This window comes from Eubalaena glacialis, chromosome 12 (assembly GCF_028564815.1).
Source record: "Eubalaena glacialis isolate mEubGla1 chromosome 12, mEubGla1.1.hap2.+ XY, whole genome shotgun sequence".
In the NCBI taxonomy this organism is placed as follows: Eukaryota; Metazoa; Chordata; class Mammalia; order Artiodactyla; family Balaenidae; genus Eubalaena; species Eubalaena glacialis.
In genome coordinates this window covers 9,806,955-9,827,311 of record NC_083727.1, presented here as the reverse complement: position 1 = coordinate 9,827,311, position 20,357 = coordinate 9,806,955, and the positions used below count along the sequence as shown (strand labels likewise).

Below are 20,357 nucleotides of genomic sequence, written 5' to 3'. Positions count from 1 at the left end.
ACCTCACCCAGGCCAGTGGAACCCTGAGAGCCTCTCCCGGCCCTGCCTGGGGATCGAGCTCCATAGCTCTAGCAAGTGTCAGCCAGGAGGGTTTTGCTACTTGCCCCAAGGCTCTCCATATGGAATGGGATTTTAGCCTACTGTTAAGCTTAACTCTTAGATAATCATAATTTCCTCACTGTACTTTGCTCTTAGCAGCTCTCTGTAAATCCTTTCAGACAACCCAATAGAATCTCTAGACATTAATCTGCCACAAATCAGAAAACCACATTCCCAGGCCTATAAACAGTTAACAGGACAGCTCAGTGGGTATGAAGGAACCAAGGCTGATTTAATGCTCTGCTCTTGCCATCTTGAAATTCTGAGTAATTTTTTAATATGATGCTCTATAGTTTCCTTGTGCAGTGGGCCCTGCAGAGTACATAGCCAGTCCTGACTATTAGATAGAATCTTTGGCCTGTTCGAGTGCCTGTGTTTAGAAAAGTAATTAACAATCCACTGACTAGACTGTGGTAACCCAGTGAAGTGCTGGCATGGTTTGTACAAACAACAGCAACAAACAAGAAAACAACACACTAGAATCTAAGAAGTCTGCTGACCTGATTCTGGTGGTGGGAGTATTTATGTAGTACTTAGTAGTCTCTGTAGGGCCACCAGTTAGCTCTGGGTCTAACCTGGGTCTATAAGAGAGCTAGCTCTTACCAATTATTATTATTATTATTATTTTTTTAATGTTTATAAGAAGAGTATTGGAAATTCTTTGTTTTGTCAGATATGAAATATATATATATTTTTAAATTAATTAATTTATATATATATATATTTTTTGGCTGTGTTGGGTCTTCGTTTCTGTGCAAGGGCTTTCTCTAGTTGTGGCAAGCGGGGGCCACTCTTCATCGCGGTGCGCGGGCCTCTCACTATGGCGGCCTCTCTTGTTGCGGAGCACAGGCTCCAGACGCGCAGGCTCAGTAGTTGTGGCTCACGGGCCTAGTTGCTCTGTGGCATGTGGGATCTTCCCAGACCAGGGCTCAAACCCGTGTCCCCTGCATTGGCAGGCAGATTCTCAACCACTGCGCCACCAGGGAAGCCAGCTCTTATCAATTATTTATAGAGTTTCTACTGTGGAGGCCTGCCAGCACTTCCTAATTTTGTGTAGAGTGGACACAATGGACTTCAATTCTTGAAAAGTTTTATTTAGCCATACAATCCTAATATTCCAGTGGGAAAGAAACCTTAATGACATATCCAACCGCTGAGGCCCAGAAACCTGCCTAGGTTACATCACAAAATAGGCATTTAGGATTAGGACTTCAGGTCCTTTAACTTAAGAATCCAATGTACTTTCAACAATGCACCACCAACAGAGCAATATCACACAGATTTGAAACTTAACTTGGGACTGCTTAGAACAATTACAGTGAACATTTACTAGCCGATTGTAATTTTTTTTTTCTGGTGGTTGTAAACAGTGGGCCATTTTAGAAAAAGAATATAATGAGGAAACCAATATAGAAAACAGATATAGACCTGTCTGCTCTAGTTGAAGGGGAAGGAGAGGTGGGCCTTCCAGCACCCAAGGAGCTCAATTTGGAAATGCATTAGCTCTGCAGACATCAAGACTGCGGCTGCAGGAGCTGCCCAGGGAATACAAGCAAAGGGCTGCCATGGTCTCATTTGCTTTGGTGGTCCCTCTAGCAGCAGCGTGAGGAAACGAGGAAGGTTTCACGGTGGTTCATGACAGAGGTCACGGGGTTGCTGCAGTGGCCTTCAGAGACAGGGAGCAGAAACATAGGAAAGATAGCAGGAATAATACAGTGAACAATCCTGTTGACCGGCTGCATGGGAGGGGTGAGAGCCAAAGGCAGAAATGAATGCATTTTCTACCTTGGGCAACTAGATGCATGGGGGCGCCATTTACTAAGAAAAGGCAGGTTAGTGAGGCGCGAGAACAAGGGAGCATAATAAACACAGCTTAGGACCCGCTGAATGAGAGGTGGCTCTGGGACAGTTAGGTGGAAACGTCTAGCAGGCAGTGGAAAGATGGCATGAACTCACCCGAGGAAAGTACATCGGTGAGAAGCATAAAAGCCCAAGGATGCACAAGCTAACCCTTGTGCTCGAGAGGAATGACTGGGGTTATCCACTCCCAACGGCGCCCTCCCAAGCCTGGATGTTTGTAGTAGATCACCAAACCTTGAGCCGAAGGGGCACAGGATTGTGGAATCTCGGGCACATGCCCTAAAATGCCACCCAGGCAGCTGGAGAAGCAGGTACTCCAGGGGGCTGAACGTCTGGGCAGAGTCAGTGTGCAGTGAGGATTTTGGAAAGCCCTACGGATGACTTCTGAGCATCAAACACCCCTTCTGCTCGTGAGTCCAGCTCTGATTCTGTTCTGTACCAACAATGGGGCAGCCAGGACTTGTTCGCAGAGAGCCGGCCTGAGCCACAGGGACCCCTGACTCTGGGAGGGCTGGACCGGCAGGGCGCCTGAGGGTCTTCTGGCCACGCCCACCTTTTAGAAACGGGAAACTGAGGACCATTATGAACATTGTAAACGTGAATATCACCCTCATAAAAATAAGCCCTCCAGGGGACCGTCAGAACATATACTGAAGAAGGGTTAGAGGGGGAGGGTGTGCCCCTCTTACTCTCCCATCCAACATCTGACTACATAATCTTGTAACACACAATACGTATATAATTATATTACCAGATGAGAAATTACACTTGTAATTGTCTAAGGCACAATGCATAGCTGTGTTTCTTTCCTTGAGCTCGTCTTATATTTTAATACTACTCAACATGAAGTTGGGTCTACAGTTTCAACTTAAGAAAAATGAAGTGTCTCAGAAGCTTTGCAAAGAGGTCTCATACTGGATAAATTTTTTTAAGAGAACTACTTTGGACATATCACAGTTTGCTTTTCAAGGGAACCATCATCAATTCCATTAGGCTGCTGTGCCCTGCTCATAGACACAGCTCTCTGCACCTTAGATGATGTAGATTCTTTGCTGCAAGATCACAGAAGCAGGCTTACTTTGGAAAAGCATGCCCATCAGGAATATAATTTTTCAATTTTGTATTGTAGTCAAATTAAAAGGTTTTGAAGAGCCTTAGAATTGATAGCTTTACGTGTATAATGTACCCATAAGTCAGTTCTGAAACCTTCACTTTGAGGATAAATTGACTGGCTTCAAAAAACATAGTAACTGGCCATGAAAGAACACCTGTCCAAAGAGTGTGGGGAAGTGGGAGAAGCAGGGAGTAGACATTAGAAGCAGCTCTAGACCCAGACGTAGCACGGAGGAGCCCTGGGCCTGTGGCCGTTGCATTTGGTGTGAGATTCACTTTGTATGTCACCTGTACTTGGAAATCTGTGCTGCCCACGTCAGAGGTTCGGTATGGGGCACGTGAGGTAAAGAATGTGAACAGGTATTGAAAACCAGAAAGCCCTACAGGTGTTTAAGCCATTGTGATGTAAGGTGGTGTTGATACTGATGTCAAGGCTTGGAATTTCTAGAGAGGAATGGAGACTAGAGAATTCTAGAGAAAGCGGGGTGTTGGTTGATAGCATGAGCTTGTTTTTCAGATTCGGAAGATAATTGTTTTATTCTGTGGAGAATTAAGGAGACCTTGCAGGCATAGTTTCTGGCCCTGCAAACCCAGAGACAGAGTGGAGCTGAGGCTGGCAGGCATAGTTTCTGGCCCTGCAAACCCAGAGACGGAGTGGAGCTGATGCTGGGAGGGGCCCAGAGGGGTCAGGGAGTGGCCGCCCCAGAAGGAGACTCACTAGCATTCACGCACTTGCTTATAGTGGAGCTTATTTCAGAGTTTCACAACTTAGCAAGTTACAGCTGGAGAACTACTGAGGACCACCAATGTACCAAGACTGTTTTCCTGAGGATGTACAAATTGGAAATTATATTACTGATTTTATCATAATGATGCAGAGCCCTAATCCAGCAGCTAAATTCCAGGAAGCTCAAAGACCTCAGTGCTGGGGCTCTAGTTCTGAGTCTGATAAAGACAGAGAGCTCGGGGGTGGGGGGGTGGTTTGCTGGAGGAGACAAGGGAAGGTAATTCTCCTGCCTGGTTAGAATTTACTCTTCATTTGATGACCCTCCTGGGAATTGTAGGGTTTCCTTCTGCATCACGACAGGCTGATTCACTTTTTAAAATAATCTCATTTCTATTCACTTTCTTATATCTCCTTTCAAAAACTATTTATATTACAAACTAAACCTTTTCTCCCTTCTCCCTCACTTTCTTAGAAATAGCAACTATTTCTCTTTGCTTCCTGTAAAGACCATTCCCCCCACCCCTTTTCTCAACAGCTTCATCTTTGTTTCTAATCAGCAGATCTACCTCATGGTATAAGTTGCTTCAAAATGCATCTCCCATGCACACTTGTCTCTCCTCCTAGAAGCACAGAATTTCCCCAACATTGGAAACAGGAGTTAAAAACAAACGGTAAACAAGCCTAGAAAATTAGAGGAAACAGAAATATATTAAGTTGCCCTTTTGAGGAGCTGAAGGGACCTTAGTTGTCCGTTAGTCAAGCCCCCTCATTTGATGCCCAGAGAGACTCAGCACTGTGCCGGGTAGTGGCAAAGCCAGGGCAGAGGCAAAAGAGAGCATGCGGGTGGGGTAGGGGGTATGGTCCAAGGTTATGTTAAATTGTAGTGTAACGGTTACAACGATTCTACATTTACTAATTGGTTTTACATTGAAAATTTTTAGATTTTTTAACAAAAGGAGCTAAAAGCTGCAGAATCTTAATTTATGGGACACTGGCAAGGACTCAAGACCAGAAGAATCCCTACAGGTGTTAATAAAACACAGAGTTGCTTTACATTTAATTTTACATCTCAAAGGTGTCTTGGAGCTTATTTAATCCAACTTTTTACATGTAAAGAAACTAAGTCCCCGTGTAGAAGAGATGTATTTTTAATACTTTAAGGCCACAGAGTTGTTAATATGATTTCTTGATTTTGTTGCACCATAAAGTTAAACAGATAGAAATCATTTTCAGAAAAGGAGCAAAGGAGTGTTGTGGGGGGGCATAAGAAACCTTCCCTGATACATCCGTTTGCCCCAAATAACCCCCAAGCCCCACAGTCTCAGTAAATAGTGTTTGGCAAGCAGGTTTGTCCAATCTGTATGTCTCCATAAGAAGCTCGCTTCTTCTGATGTTCACTTTGCTGAGAATGAGGCCATCTTTTCACAGGTGAGATTACTTCTTGAATGAGGGTGGGCACCCAGACATGAGCTAGGTCTTCTCCGCATCCCCCAGAGGGTAGATGCCCTGAACCAGAAGAAGCCCAAGGGGCCACCGACACAACTGCCCGTCCCGGTGTGGCCATGGTCCACTCTTGTTCCCATTCCTGCTGATGTGCTGTGCCTGGAGCTGCGGGTGCCCAAGGGTGCTCCCCCAGGAGGGAGGGGCCGAGTCCTCAGGGCCCACCTGGCACAGTGACCAGCAGGGAACTGGCACGGGAGGCGGGAACAGGTGGTGGTTAAGAGTACAGGTTAACACCTGGGCTCCAATGCCAACTCCTCCGTCTGCACGTTCCTCTTCTGTAAAATGGGCATAATAGCGTCAACCTCACAAGGTTTCGTGAGAATTAAGTGACGCAATTCATGTGAAATACTTAGCACAGTGCCTGGCACATAGCAAGGACTCAATAAAGTTTGGATAAAAGTGAGAAGAGGAGTGGAGTTAGCAGGTGAGGTTGCTCTCCAGAAATCAGTCAACACAGTGGCAAGACTATAATTAGATTTTACCAAAAGATCTAGAACAGCATGAATTATTTAGTGTCTAAGAATATGGTCCTCTGATACTTGAGCTAGTTTCATATTTAAATGTTCCTATTACATAATTTTTTCAATTACGTGGGAACCATAAAGGCCAGGTAATAACACACGTACCACTATATCTCAACATTCATCATTCTAAAGAGGCAAAAGATACCTCATGAGGCAACATTTTTCTAATTTTGGAGGTAAAAATGTCCTAGGTTTAAAGAAAAAGTAATTTTCGCCTTCATACCTTTAAAAACATTTACCTTAATTTAAATGTAATTAACATTTAAATGAGAAGTTTCACATCGCAGTTTTCACAGGATTCTCGAGACACCCTTGCAGAGAGGAGATGCAGGCCACAGAGCCCAGGACCGCTGTATGGAAAACTCAGAATTGCTTGGCCAGAGGATATGATTTTATTTATCTCTTGAGGGCCTGACTTCTGGGAGATTTCAAATTCTTAACATTTTCAAACGCTTTTATTCCTTTTCTGGCAACCTTCAAACACAACTTTTGCAAATACGTTTCCATTAGTATTTCCCTTAATATTTCAGTGGATTTTTCTCTCCCTGCCCAATTTTAATATGTCTCCATTTCTACTTATTTTTAAGGCCTCTTTTTCATACTCCATCTCTCCAGGAAATCAAATCTTCCTTTAATCAGAGGAGTGGCCTAATCCCTCAGCTCAGCACCTGCGGTACCTCACCTGGTTCAGTGGCACCCTCGTCTGAAAAGTGTGGGGATAGCACCTACCTCATGGGGCTGTGGTCAAGGATAAATGAGATAACGATGGAAGAGGCACTCAGTGAATGGTAGCTTTAATCATCATGGATAATATTCTTTTCATTAGTATTTAGAGTTTGGGGTTAACAAAATAGGATCATAACTCCTTCGCCTAAACTGTGTTCCCACTGGCCATCTTAATGGAACCTTCTTTCCCCACTTAGGATCTGGTGACTTTGAAGTTGCCTGGAATTCCCCCTGACGTGAATTCCACCCGAAGCCTCGGGGTCTCCCAATGGCACCCTATGGAGCTTTTAATAAAACCCCCTCTGCTTCCCACCATTAGCGAGACAGGCCAGAGGCTGCTTCTCCGTGAGCTGATTCACACTAACAACTGTCCCATCGGCTCTTTCAGCCTCTATCCGCATCTTCCAACCCTCAACCTTCTCTGCACATATTCAAATTTCATGGACCCCTGCCCTTTCCTGTAGTCGGCATGCCTGAAATCTCATCTTTTCATCAGCATTTTCCAGTCTCTCCACCTGGCAGCCAGGAGCAAGGATCACTCGGAAAACTACCAAAGGCAATTAATGGCATTTTTTTCCTTTGCTTAGTGTATATTTTCGAGTGTGTGCTACATGCCAGGCACTTAGGTGCCAGGGCTATTAGGTGACTGGAAATGATTTCTCACCGTAAGGCCTCACCTGGGGAAGGAGAGGAAAATAAGTCCATAAGCCATGCCAGGGCAGCGTGATGCTAACTGGGGTGTGGGCAGGGCACCCCAGCTGGCGAACTCAGACCTCTCATTATTTTAGAGAAATTTCTAGGTTATCACCCCCCACCCCGCCCCCCATGTTCCGTTCGTTCCCTTCCCCCGAGGCTCTGTCCCTCCGCTTAGCACAGCTGAGCGCAGATACCCAGAAGCCTGGTGTAGGGGACGGCACCTCATTTGATTAAACGGACCCTCCAGAGAGGCTGCAGTGCAGAGACCACTCCTTTCTGGCAGGATCCAGACTTCAGAGCTGAGGGATTTAGCAGAAAGTCCGAAGCGATTTTTTAAAGAACCGCCATCACACAGCCCCCCCATCCCCTGGTGCCTAGGACACACCATCCAGTTCTTCCACACGGAAAATACGCAGTCTGCCCTCTGATAGCAGTTGTTTGAAGCATCTCAGGTGGTGCGGCTGCATGCAGCCACGTGGCCAGCTGTGGCCCGGCTCCAGATGTTCTCCCTCCGGCCATCACTGCCTCACTCAGTCCCGGGGAGCCACGCGTGTGCCAGCTGGTGCCCGGCTCTTGTCTGCCCTCCCTCCTGGAAACAGGAGCACAGGCCCCCCTGTATGGAGCCAGTGAGGGCGGGCGAGCGCCCCTCGCCCCGATTCTCTCCTCGGCCCGTCAGGGAGGGCGCTGTGTGCCGCCAGCATCGTCAGAGAACAGGCTGGTTTTCTCGCGAAATTCGGTTTTCCTCTGTTAGAGGCTCATTCTTTGGGTCTGAGGAATATTCTGGGTTGTGAAAATAGTGCCCTCGCCAACAAGACAGGGAACTCCTGGAAGCCGGGGAGGGTTCGTTACGCCGCTGTTTCTCTTCTTAGTGGTCCCAGCGCTTGATACGGTGCGGGGCTCACGGGGACGCTCACCCCGGTGGCGGGGCGTTTGGTGGGCGAGGGTTCTGGAAGGCGCTAGAACCGGGCCGGCCTGGCTGCTGTTAGCCGTGCGGCCCTGGGCAACGTGCTTGCTCACGGGACGTCCTCGTGGCAGCATGAGGGTTTATGCAGTCCTTGACGAATATTTATTAAAGGCTTGGTGGAGCTGGCAGGCAAAAGCAAGTAAAAATAAATCAGATGATTTTAGACAAGGTGGATGAAGGTGGCGGCGGCCGTTTGGGCCTCATCAGTGTAGAGTTGGCATTTGAACCCCGGGGGGGAGGAGATTACTGGGTGAGAGAGAGAGAGAGTCCGCTGAGAAGAGGAGAGGCGCAGCCCCAGCCCGGGGTGCAGCCCCCTCTCCCGCCCCGACAATCCGGAAGTCAGGGAGGAGGGAGGAGGGTACCGGGGTCCGGGAGGCGGCCCTGGGCTCTGAGCTTCCTTCTTCCACAGAGATGCGCACCCAGCCCTCAGGCTCATTTACCAACGCGTGTACAACAATCACAAAGAAGAACATGAAAACCGTTAAATGGGAGCATTTCTCCGCAAGCCTACATTGTTAGTGGGAATTTCGTCAGCCAAGAAAAAGTTTTCAGTAAGACAAATTTCCCAATGGAAACTGCTTCCAGCTCAGGGCTGCCAGAGAGCCAGGTGTTTGCACCCATTCTGAGACAGCACTAGTTTCCTCCGAAGCCCCCCAGACCCCGTGCCCAAGGGTCTCATGTGCCCCATCTGTTGCTTTCATTCCTTGGCAGCTCAGGAAAGCACATTATCTCAGCTTAGCTAATAGTGAACTTTCTAAGCTAAAATTACAGCTACCACCTGCCCCCATAGAAATGATTACCGGGAGCCATAAAGACCTTGGTACTTGGCCTGGGGGGGGATCCGCAGTGTTAATTCTGCCTCCCAAGCCCTGATGTCTCCTCTGCTGATGGGCGAGTCTCACTTTAATGAAGAGGCTCAGTCCACCACCTGCTTGGCATCTGGAGATCAGCTTTCACAGCTGAAACCAGAGGTGCCAACCTAACCTGGGCTTCCCCAGCCTCCACTTGTCATTCTCACTTTCCACAGGCGTGTGTTAAGAAGAAAAGAGGTTTCTCAAAATGACAGCCTCAAAGTCTTAGGAAAATTCCACTGACTCTGATTTCTTTTCTTTTTTTTTTTTTAACATCTTTATTGGAGTATAATTGCTTTACAATGGTGTGTTACTTTCTGCTTTATAACAAAGTAAATCAGTTATACATATACATATGTTCCCATATCTCTTCCCTCTTGCATCTCCCTCCCTCCCGCCCTCCCTATGACTCTGATTTCTTTTCTATTTTTGCCTGTTTCATATAGACCTCTCCATTATACAGCCTGTGTAGATCAGTGACTTGGGGAAATGAGGTTGTTTTTTGCGCAGGGATTAACTTTTCCAGCTGTGTGGGGTTGGTAACACATGTTAACGTGTCACTCACACGGACACACCAATAGGAGTTGCTTTCCTTTGAATGTCAGCATCTTATAGGCCATCAGGTTGTCACGAGGCTGGTGAGCTTTGAAATTTCTCTCTGGGTGTCCTCTGCTCAGACTGGCTGCTGCTTGTTGATGTCATTTGCAGACAACGGTGGATCTTACAGTTCCTCTGCCACCACTGTCTCCAGGCGTCCTCATGCCCTTTTCAAGAAATAAGCTTGCACTAGACATAAAATATGAGATGAGTGGTGTATGATAGGTGACCAGAAAGAAAGGAAACACTGCCTTGCATAACTTTATGATGTTTTGTTTACAGAGTCACACCTCACAGAGGCCTCTCTGTATGTTTTCAAAGCACATATAGACAGATAAGATGTGAAAATTGGGTAAAAGCTAAGCTTGGATAAGAGCCCAAGTGAAAAAGGGTAGCATTTTCCCCCCCGACCTGTGGCAGGCAGTCTGCTGTGAGTGGGTGTGTTAGAACGACACTCTGGGTAGGCCTTCTGAATAGATCAGCTGAAGAGTAGAGAAGCACTTAGCTATTGCTTGCAAGGGGAAGAACAAATCACAAATGTCCTGCAGACTTTGTGTGAAATCCCCAAGGTGAGACGACACAGGTTTGGGATAACAGTATAAAAATGCCCAAAGCCAGTGCTCAGTCATTTACCAAGTGCTCAAGGCAGCCTGTGCGTTGGGAAGACAGGATCAGCCCCGAGAAAGACCTGGCCTCAATTCTAGTTCCACTGCCTCTGAGCTGTACGGCCCCTGCAGGCAGTCTCCCTTCTAAGCCTCAGTTTGCTCATCTGTAAAATAGGGCAGCAGCATCATTTTCCTCATAGGAATGTTTCAAGGCCACATGTATTGATGTACGTGACATCTCTTGACAAACCTTAAAGCACCGCATACTGTTTTTTTAAAAATACTTTCCCAGACGGTATTTAGCCCCACAAGACTCTATACAATATCCCTGTCTTACAGGTAAGGAAGCTGAGAATTCTGGACTAAAAGATCAGGTGTATTACATTATTTGAAGATCATAGATCATTTTTTAAATGCTATCAATTCTCCTACGACTATTGAAATAGCAGAGACATTTTTTAGAAAACAGCTGTAACTGGGATGGGAGAACAAGGGATTGTCCCTCTGTCCTGTCCCAGGCCCCTAGTGGCCTCTGTCTTGGCCACTTACCAGGAAAGATGGTCAGTCAGTACCACACACCCATGAAAGGCTGAGCCCCAGCCCAGCCCAGCCCAGCAATTACCATCAAGAGTGTTGGTACCATCTTAGGGGAAGATTGTTCTGTGAACCAAAGAGCTTTCTTGTACAAAAGAGGGAAATCTTTACTTTTCTATTGTAATGAGAATAGAATGCACACGTTTTGTTTTTTCAAAACAGCTAAGCTCTGTTGAAAGAATAATTATGTTCTTGAAATGTCTTAACGGTAAGCATTTCTCTGAGTGGTGAATTTGGAAGTACGTATATACAATGTTACCATTTTGTTATATTATTAGAGTATTGGGGGGGAGCTCCCTCAAGTAAAAATACATTTTATTAATTGATTTCCATTTTTTTTTTCTGCCTCTCATTTCAGAACGATTTGATCACCACTGTCCCTGGGTAGGCAACTGTGTGGGGAAAAGAAACTACAGATTTTTTTATATGTTTATTTTATCTCTGTCTTTTCTGACAGTCTTTATATTTGCATTCGTTATCACCCACGTCATTCTTCGTAAGTATGCTGGCGAAATCAGATTACGTATGTAACCATTTGCCTGACTTTAGTTTTCTGATTTAATTTTGATTTAATATTTTGGTCATTCCGGGCTCTCTCTTCCTTCTCTTTCCCCTTCTCCCTAGCCCCCTCCTCGCTTCCAGCCTGCCCCCTTTTTGTTTCTCACCTCCCTCCCAGCCTTGTCACCCCGCCTCTCTCCTTCCCACCCCCCATCGCCATCTTTCCCACAGCAGCTGCCAGGGGCACCCCTGGATCAGACTCTTTCACTTACAAGACCTTCTCCTTGATACATGGTCCCTATTCCACCCTCGTGACTTCACTTTCTCCTCTGCTAACGGATCCCCGGGAAAAGTTACTCCCACGTTTTCACAAAGGATAATGTGCTGTAATGATACCCATTGAACAAGAGCTTTTTTTTTTTTTTTAATGTGATATCTACTTAAGCAGGAATGGTCACCCTCCCTAAAAAAAAAAAAAATGGGGATAAAGACTGAGCTTTCTTACACACATATCTATAAATGTTAAAGATATATATTTGATAAGATGTTTAATTACCTGCCAGAACATTGGCAAGCTACCCCTGGCATATGAAGGAAGCAACTTCATTAAAAATGAAGTGTGGCTATAAATGACTTTAATATATATTTGCCTAAGCAAATGGCATTTTTCATTACCCTTCCTAAGGTCATAACTTTGAATTTCTTCCATTTCCTGGCCCCTCACTTTCCTGTAATAGGGAGTGATGAGGAGGAAGCCACTTGGCTTTGACCTATAAATGTGAGCCTTAAACTTCCATTACAGTTCCATTAGCAACATTAAAGACCAGCATGGCCTCTGTCCACATTCCTGAAGTACACCCGCCCATTAGCAAGTACAGAGCCTCCCTCTGGAATGTTTCCGGAAGTACCTGGACACACGCCTCACTTGCTTCCCTGCAGCAGTGCTGAAACCACAGTGTGCTAAGGCTGAACTTAGACACGCACATTCTCCCCGCTGCTCTCTTGGTGGGGTTTGTACGGGGGCTGGGGGAAGCGGCTGGTATGGAAAGTTTAACATCAGTTCTTTTTAAATATTGGTCAATTTTGGACATGAATGGCCTATCCCAAATTTTCTTAGGCATTTTAAATCCTAGTTCCCATTCTTTCTGACTGAAATCCTTTTATCTGAACGTGACACAAATTTGTAATACATGCTTGAGAACCATAACTTGGTGGGATGGGAAGAAGAGGATTAACGTTGATTAGAGACCCCTTCCACACCTCCTGGGAAGGATGCCGCAGCGCTCTGCCAAGGCACCTGTTCTATTTTCAGAGTCTCAAAATGGCAAAAGTGTAACTAGGGTCCTATGTATGTGTTAATAGACAGTAGAAGCAATTGCTTACACAACTAGAGAAGACAGAAGTACTGATATTCCAGCATATTTATGACACTGAAAAATAGTCTTTAACATCTTATACCTTAAATATATATGTATATTTAACATTACATCTTATATCATCTTTAGCAACTTCAAAATGCCTATCTATCTATCTATCTATCTACAGTCACATTCATTTGTGGCCTTGCCCCTACATTCTGGATATCAAGCAGTTTTCACTTGCTCAGCCTCGCACATAAACTCTGGGAACACAAACACACGCGCATGCGCACACGCACACACAGAGGCACACACAGCGGCGCCTGCCACCACAGGGGCATTTTTCATCTCCTCTGAAGTTTTACTCACCCTGGTTTCGGCAAACTGGAGCTTGCGGTAGTTTATGCTGATGTACTGGTAACCCAGTCTTCCACAAAAAAAGCATTCTGAACTTATCTGCCTGCAAGTTACCCGACTGCTTTGGACAGAAGCAGATAAAGGTTTTCCTCTCCCCTGCTTCTGCATCCTCACTACAGCCCCCACTGAACAAGCCCGCCTGACCCCCCATTTGCTCTCGGGAAGGGCAAGAGGTTTTACAAGGCTCCGTGATCCCCCTAAGATTCTGGAAGCCTTGGCAAAGGCAGAGAGCTGTTTGAGAGCAGCTGGGGAACTGTCCCCTGAGTCCTCCCTGCCAGGAAGTGGGCTCTGAGAGGGGACACAGGACAGCGAGGGGTGGCCGGGGAGGAAGCCCGCGGTCACAGAGATTGCTGGGAAGGTGACATCTGGAAGCAGAGTCGGGGAAAGCGATGCAATTTGGGTTCAGTAGGGAAAGAGAAGTCATTTCTTTTCGTCCCTCCTTTTGCCTCAAGATTGTGTTTGCTCTAAGATCTGTCCACGTGCTGGCTTCACCCTCCTGGCCTAGCAGGGATGGAAGAGAACACCTTTCCTCGTTAGCTCTCCCACCGGTTGGCATCCGAGCAAATGGCACATCCTCGTGCTTCCGCGGTGGCCAGTGGGCACAGAGGGGATGGGAGCTCGAGGAAGAACTGGAGCCGTCCCAACCTTAGCCTCCCAGTAGCCAGCCTGGCCTCCAGTTACACAGGAGTCTGGGGCCCTGCCTCTCTCTCCCACATTGCAGCCTCGCCAGCAGACAAGGCCACGGAGATGCGCTAGAACCGGTCCCATGGCATCCGTCCTCCCCGCTTATCTCACAGCCGCCCCAGGGCCAGATTATGTCCCCAAAATACATGGACCCAGCCTCGCCACCCCAAGGTGGGACCACCAAGAGCTCCTCCGTGGGGGCTTTTCTTTTTAAAAAGCATTTAACGCCAATACATAAAATAAAAATCTCTTCTTGTCAGATGCATCTTTACTCAGGCCCCTGAAGACATGTTTTCTTGTGCAGACAGTTCATATTAATATGTCTCAAACCCAGAAGGAATCAGTAATAAACTTCAGCTTTGTGAGTTTGTTTACTCTGGGATGCAGAGAAAGACATCTTTTATACGTAGCCTAGTTTACAGGATGCCCAGGGTCAAAAGTTAACAAACTTTGGGAAAACAGTCTTTCATAAAAGAAGAGAAAAAAATAGCATACAGTATTCTGTTTTCCCATTAAAATGAGGACAACAAAGGAGTAATCAGAACTATAATGTATGGGAAAGTATGCAGACATCCATCTGCTTTTATTGAAAAAATATCCTGCAGATGCTGGGTCTGCTTATGAACCTGCCATTTTCTTGTTGAGTAGCTTCAGTGGAATCTCAGTCTCTGATCAGTGCACTGGGTTCTACAGAACTACAAAATGTAATTATTTAATTGCTCTTTAGACACCTATTATTTTTATGTAGATGAGAGAGCTTTCAGCCTGAAGGCTGTTTTCTGGAGGTGATGTTTGAATACTAAATTCTGCTTTCATTCCCACAGGTTCACAGCAAGCAGGATTCCTAAATGCTCTTAAGGACAGTCCTGCAAGATATCCTTTCTGGCTGTTGTTTTTTACAATGCTAACGTGTTAAGTATTGGACTGGCCTTCTACTCAATAACCTCTTCATCTTGTGCCTTGGCTTTCCTTCTCATAAATCGTGTTCCCTTTCCTTCTGTAAAGTATCCAGAGAACTCCCTAATACTCACTTGTGTGAGTAACAGCCTCTGAATGCTTGAACCTCGAAGTGACTCATTTAGCCTTGTTTAAATTGAAGTGTTCTTTCACTAGAAAACTAAGTGTGAATTCTTGCCCACCCCCAGAAACCCACACTGATTTGCGTTACATCAGGTTGGTCTGGGGAGAAGTCAGGCTGAGTTCCAACTGACTTCATTTTGATCAGCAGGTGGTCCCTACAGAATATTTACAGACGCCCCTGTGTGGGTCCCGTCTTGATGCAGTCACCACATGGTGATCCTCAGACCCTCTGTGTGGGTTCTCTCTGGGGGCACAGTTCGGCGTTCCCCTGGGCAGTATGGTTAACCCCGTATTTATTTGTAGGAACAGAACACCTTTGCATAGCCCTGAATGGATTAAAGATGGTCAGTCTCAAGTCATTTGGATTCATCGCATCCTCCCAAACAGTATATATGGACATGTAGCATAGTATTTTGAAGTTCTTGAAAGAAAAATTTCACCCATTAAGTGCTTGAATGGGCTCCCACTCCCTCTCCTGTCCCCCTAGGTTTGACACTAATTGGTGTAGAGTCGGCCAGCTGGACCCATTGACCTGGCTCCACCTGGGACCCACCTCTCTTTCTTCACATAACCAGTTAGACTGGACTTGAACTCCTGTTACTCCCAGGAGTAATCCTCATCTTGTGGTAGAGAATTCTTAAAGAATGAAGAACTCTGCTAAGATATACATATCATGTCCATCATTTAGCTGTTAAAATAAACCAGCCCGTGTCCCTGGAAGCTGGTGTGTGTGTGATGAGTACATGTGGTCCCATATATGTATACACACACACACACACACACACACACACACACGCGGTATAAAGTGTCTCCTTTTTGGTGCCTCTGTGTTCATGGGCAGCACAGAATTTTGGCGGCTACTACAGATTCTGTAGTCAGCTGCTAATCTCTTAAAAAGGGGACAGGGACAGATGAAGATGTACAAAGGCTCTTGGAGAGTACATTTCACAGGTATGTCCTGTCTTCTGTTAATGATCTGAGAAGCTAGAGTTAGCTAGAAGTTGGCCAGAAGGAAAGGTTGTGCTGGGAATGAAATTCTCAGCATCGGTGGCTGCTAAAAGCAGGTCCCATGGGAAATGCCATCCTCCGTTTCCCTCCCCAACCCTGCCAGGGGTAACCATCCTCCACCATCATCCCTTCTCTGTGTCCTTCGGTTTTCAAGGCATGTTGCTTTGGCATAGCTTACAGCCAAGCCTTGTCTTTTCTTCCCTGAAGAAGAGGCTCGTCTAAGTCTTGCAGGAAATCAGTTCCATCATGAAAACATGCTGGTCTTGTTAAGTTTTATGAATGCAGCTCAGAACCGGCACTGAGGTCTGGGCTGCCAGCTGGAATGCTTTCTGAAGCCTCAAGAGTGTGGCAGGCTTAGCCACCTCCCCTCCCCTGTCCCGGGCACCTGTGCCTTTCCTGAGACCTTGGGCCCGTGCTGGACGACGTGTGGCAATATACGCGATGGGCAGCTCTGCCAGAACGTCCTTCTAGAGCACACGTCTGCTTGTTCTCCTGGTTTGGCTGTGCTCATAGTCTGTGTAATCAAGAGCATTGCGTTCCCCGGTAAGGGGAGCAGACAAACGTTGCTGAGAGAAGGAGTGACAGCGCGTCTGAGTGGTGTGCAAACTGTGCTGTTCGTGTGGAAAGCGGACGAAGGAAAGAAATGCTCTTACTTGTTTCAGAGCAAATTTTAACTTAGTTTCCCTTGAAATATCATTCTCCGGTAGAGGTAAAGAGTTTCTCCTATGGCGTGGTTCTTGAAAGCTCATGCGAATCTCAGCCACTGCCTTTCCAAACAGTGCTGCCATACCCAGGGCTGAGCCTCTCAACCAACAGCCAGGCATTTTCCCCTTTTACAGGTGTTATCCAGGCATGTCCTCCACATTCAGAAGCTTGGCAGCTGCAGCTGTGGCAACACAACCTGCTCTGAGTGCATGTCAGGCCCCTTACAGCCTCCAGACACAGCTGCAGGGCACCCTGGCACATCCGGGCCAGGGCCTTTCCCAGCACTGCTCTGGGACGTGCCGGCTGTATTAGCTTCCTGTGGCTGTTGTAACAAATAGCCACAAAAAAAGAGGCTTAAAGCAACATAAATGTATTATCACCCGGTTCTGTAGGTCAGAAGTCCAGTAGGCTCGGCTGATTTCTTCTCTGGGTCCCAGGCTGAAACCAAGGTGTCGCCAGCCTGGATTCTTATCTGAAGTCTCAGGGGAGAATCCTCTTCCGGCTCATTCAGGTAGTTGACTGAACTCATGGGGTGTAGGACTGAGGGCCCCTTTCCTTGCTCCGTTCCCTGACTCCTCCCTTCCTCTTCAAGGCCAGCAACAGGGGATCAAATCCCTCTCACGCTCTGAGTCTCTCCTGCCTCTTCCGCTCATCTCTCTGACCTCAGCCAGAAAGGCTCTCTGCTTTTAAAGAGTGGCCGCATCCAGATCATTCAGGAAAATGTCCCCATCTCAAGGCCAATGACCTTCAATCTACAGACTCCCCTTTGCCATGTGGATAATGTATTCACAGCTGCTAGGGATTAGGGCATCTTTGGGGAGGCCATTGTCCTGTCAACCCCACAGGCCTTCAGGTAGGATGTACCCAGGAATCAGGCACTCAAGTGCAGGTGGGTTTGAGAGGATCTCTCTCTGAGCCCATCCAGGAAGCTCACTAGAAGTCACCAGGTCACTTCTTGAGTTGACTGTGAATTCCCTCCCTTCCCTTTCTGCCCTTTCTGTTAATCTAGGAGAGAGAGGATGGGAGACAAAAATGGATGGGCTTTAAAAAATATATATATATAATATATATATGTACACACATAAATATACATACACATACATATGTATATGTGTGTATGTGTATACATACATACATATATGCACATATATGTGTATATATATGTGTATACATACACATATAGAAGAATACATACACACACATATATCTCCTGCCCTGAGTTCAGGTTGAAAATGCTAACAGAATGCCCCATGAGGTCCTTGTTGAATTAGCCAACACTTCACAATTTAATAGATAAAGTTATTATGTAACTCTACTCCTGCTGACTTGGTCCCCACTTGGTTTTGTGGCACCTCCTGATCCACTGTCAGGCTGGGCTCCTGCCTGGAAAAAGGTGACCTAAAGCTGAAGCCAAAATATCCCAGGGAGCTGCCCAGCCAACATAGAGACCCTCTGATAAAACCACTCCATTTCTCTCTCGGAATAAAGCAGAACCAAGAGCAAGGATCGGGAGGAATGTGAAGAAAAGCTGCCAGTAGGGAGGGAGGAGCAGGGAGGCAACGTGAGCGGTCTGGGCAAGGCTCCCAACCCGGATCTTCTTTATTTTCTTTGGAAGTAGTGGAGAATTTCAGGAATGCCAGACACACCCATACGAAAGCAAAGTGCTGGGTTTTTTAATTACAAAGCACAGAAACATTTTGTGTGTGCCTGTAACACCTCTCCCCCGTCAATGGTGTGAAGACCTAAGGCAGTCTGTTCTGGCCACGTGTTCTCTGTTTAAATACATGCTTTGGGGAAGATGCCCTCTTACTGAGTGAGTCTATTAAGAAGTGCTGAGTTCTGATGCTTTATCATAAATTCATATTCCAGAAGAAAAAGTATGCTTTAGGTTCTACTGGGTTGTGATGTATTTTTGAAAAAATGAGTTCTGGTTATAAGGGATAACATATGTGTGATAAGTAAGGTTGGGTCCCATCAGGATGCCTGTTCAGTATTTCTGGCTCCTGCTTTTCCTCTGGACACCTGTGTGGCTTTGGAGGCGCCATGGAGATGGCCAGGTGGAAGCTTCTAAGGGGCAGCTTTTAGCTCCCGAGAAAGGTGCGCTAACCCCGGGGGCTGCTCAGGAATGGCATGGCCTGGGGAGGACAGGTCACAGGGACAGTGGCACTCCAAAAGAGGACGCATCCTGCTGGTCAGGGTGGTAGGAGATTCTAGCATCAGATAAATATTAAACTCAGTAGCTCTAAGCTCCCTTCCGCTGCTGAGGCCCTAAGAGTTTAGGAGTCTCTTTTGAGGTGGTCGATTTATGATGGATGAGACTGATCTGTGATGTTTCACACTCACAGAAGCCGTCCTCTGATGATGGCAGCGCCGCCCACAGCTCGTCCGCTCCGGACCTGCAGTCTGTGCAAGAATCTGCAAAGTACCAAGTTCTTAAAACAAGAGGAGGTTTTCCGGCTGAATTGCCCAAGCCCAGGAAAGTCCAGGGCAGCCTTTGCAAGTGACCCCTGCAGAGTGTTCTCGGGCAAGAAAATATATTTAAAATGCTTCAGTAGCCTCCAATCTGATCTCCTGACAATAATACAAAAATATTTTGATGACAAATAGGGGCACAGGCAAAGGTTTCTCACCATGGATTTAATCTGCAAAATATCCAACTCAAAAAGGTGTCGTTGGTGAAATGAGAGAGATTAGAAACAAAAATGGCTAATTGGCCAGGACTCCTTATCAGAAATACTGCCATGAATGATGGGAACATTTATAAACTAAAAGCTCTTCATCAGGCCCACATGCAACCATCAGGACTTTATAGCAGAAAGGCATCAACCAGCTCATTCAGGAAGTGAGCCAGGTGTCCAGGGGATGGTGTCTAGTTCCAGCGTGGAAGAGTTTGAGAAGGATGGGTGTTAGCTCTTCTCTAAATGTTTGATACAATTCACCTGTGACCAGCCATCTGGTCCTGGACTTCTGTTTGTTGGAAGATTTTTAGTCACAGTTTCGATTTCATTACTTGTGATTGGTCTGTTCATATTTTCTGTGTCTTCCTGGTTCAGTCTTAGAAGGTTGTATCTTTCTAAGAATTTGTCCATTTCTTCCAGGTTGTCCATTTTGTTGGCATAGAGTTGCTTGCAGTAGTCTCTTATGATCTTTTGTATTTCTGCGGTGTCAGTTGTAACTTCTTTTTCATTTCTAATTTTATTGATCTGAGTCCTCTCCCTTTTTTTCTTGATGAGTCTGGCTAAAGGGTTATCAATTTTGTTTAATCTTCTCAAAGAACCAGCTTTTAGCTTCATTGATCTTTGCCATTGTTTTCTTCGTTTCTATTTCATTTCTTTCTGCTCTGATCTTTATGATGTCTTCCCTTCTACTAACTTTCCGGGAGGAGGTGGGAAGGAGACACAGGTGAGAAGGAGCGGGAGGGGGCAGGGAGGAAACGTCATAAGTGGCTGTGGGTAGAATGCCTGGCTCTGGCTCGCTTGCGGGCACTGAGCAGGCCCTTCCCAGGCTGTGGTGGGGAAGGGGAAGGACGTTCGGCCACCAGGGTCACGCTTGGCAAGAGCACGTCCAGCCTCAGAGCCCCTGGACCATCCTCCGTCCTCTTTTCCTGCTCCCTCTCCACCTCCCGTTTCCTGTACTGGCTCCCCGAGACTGTGGCCATTTCTTCCCTTTCATCTCTGCATCAGAGAAGTACGGGCAGCGGGGTGCGGGCTTCTGGGGTTCAGTGAGAAGTGGGGTGGCTGCCCGGGCT

At 46.5% G+C, this 20,357-nt stretch overlaps 1 protein-coding gene across 2 annotated transcripts in view; it reads left to right on the top strand.

The window, feature by feature from the left end:
• ZDHHC14 (zinc finger DHHC-type palmitoyltransferase 14) overlaps positions 1 to 20,357 on the top strand; it is a 269,697-nt gene that overhangs the window by 218,851 nt on the left and 30,489 nt on the right. For both annotated transcript variants that reach the window (XM_061207375.1, XM_061207374.1), the window contains exons 4-5: positions 11,218 to 11,355; positions 14,641 to 14,689. In XM_061207375.1, coding sequence (XP_061063358.1) covers positions 11,218 to 11,355; positions 14,641 to 14,689 — 187 coding nt within the window. The remainder of the gene's footprint in view (positions 1 to 11,217; positions 11,356 to 14,640; positions 14,690 to 20,357) is intronic.